Source organism: Cicer arietinum, chromosome 6, assembly GCF_000331145.2.
Source record: "Cicer arietinum cultivar CDC Frontier isolate Library 1 chromosome 6, Cicar.CDCFrontier_v2.0, whole genome shotgun sequence".
Taxonomy (NCBI): domain Eukaryota; kingdom Viridiplantae; phylum Streptophyta; class Magnoliopsida; order Fabales; family Fabaceae; genus Cicer; species Cicer arietinum.
The window spans coordinates 70,126,193-70,127,203 of record NC_021165.2 but is presented as its reverse complement, the minus strand read 5'-3'; the positions used below and the strand labels follow the sequence as shown (position 1 = coordinate 70,127,203).

Here is a 1,011-nt window from a genome sequence, read left to right as displayed (position 1 = left end):
TGTCCCCACACTCCACATGTGAAATGACCCTTCTACCCCTTTACCTTACCCTTTCTCTTCTCTCCATAAATACCCTATTACCACTTATTCATTCATCTCACAAAATGGCCATTAAGAAATACTCCAACAAACTTCCTCAAAATGCAGTTTTGAAACAAATCCTTAAAAGATGTTCAAGCTTAGGAAAGAAAAACGAGTATGATCATAACCTTGATGTCCCTAAAGGTCATTTCCCTGTTTACGTTGGTGAGAATCGAAGTAGATATGTTGTTCCAATCTCTTTTTTGACTCACCCTGAGTTTCAATCCCTTCTTCGACAAGCTGAAGAGGAATTTGGCTTTGATCATGATATGGGTCTCACTATTCCTTGTGAAGAACTTGTTTTTCGATCCTTAACATCAATGATTCGATGAATGAGAATAACATTGTTGTGATTTGGAGAAGATCGTTTCATGATCACCAAAGATGAAGCAATAGCTTTTTGCTTCTCTTTTTTTTTATTCTCCTTCTATCATAGCTATTTTTGTTCTCATTCAATTCATTTTCTTTTTTATTTTATTTTATTTTTATTATTGAATTTTTGAGAGTGAGTAATGTGTATTATTATGTGACTCTAACTTTTTACCCCGTGAATGTGATGGGTTGAAAATTGTAAAAAGGTTTCCTTACAGAGGTTATGTGTAGTATTAGTATGTACCCTGTGAGAGATGTTTAATGTCAATCAAACCCAACTAGTTACTTTTCTCTTATGATTCTTCTTCCCTTACTAAATATTTATTATATTTACTTTGCACCCTCACATTACATACATATTGGACCGCATTGTTTTTAATCTATATATATATTATCAAATACAAATAACATTCGATTTAAGTTATAGGCGTTAATTATATACAAATAACATTGGATTTAAAAAATGTGCAAAATTTAAAATTTATAGAGACTAAAATTTATTTAATCATTAATTGTTTTAATATACACCTTAAAGTAAAATAAAATATTATTGAAAAA

The 1,011-nt window shown here is 30.4% G+C and overlaps 1 protein-coding gene across 1 annotated transcript; it reads left to right on the top strand.

Moving 5' to 3' along the window:
* The first annotated feature begins 85 nt into the window (after positions 1-85).
* On the top strand, positions 86-749 carry LOC101503322 (auxin-responsive protein SAUR50). The gene has a single exon (XM_004507466.4). It carries the CDS (start codon positions 105-107, stop codon positions 411-413), a length of 309 nt encoding a protein of 102 aa, XP_004507523.1. The 5' UTR covers positions 86-104; the 3' UTR covers positions 414-749.
* The last annotated feature ends 262 nt before the right edge of the window (positions 750-1,011 follow it).

What these genes read in the sequence shown, in the direction of transcription:
- LOC101503322 (XM_004507466.4), top strand. Translation starts at nt 105, where the DNA reads ATGGCCATTAAGAAATACTCCAACAAACTTCCTCAAAATGCAGTTTTG.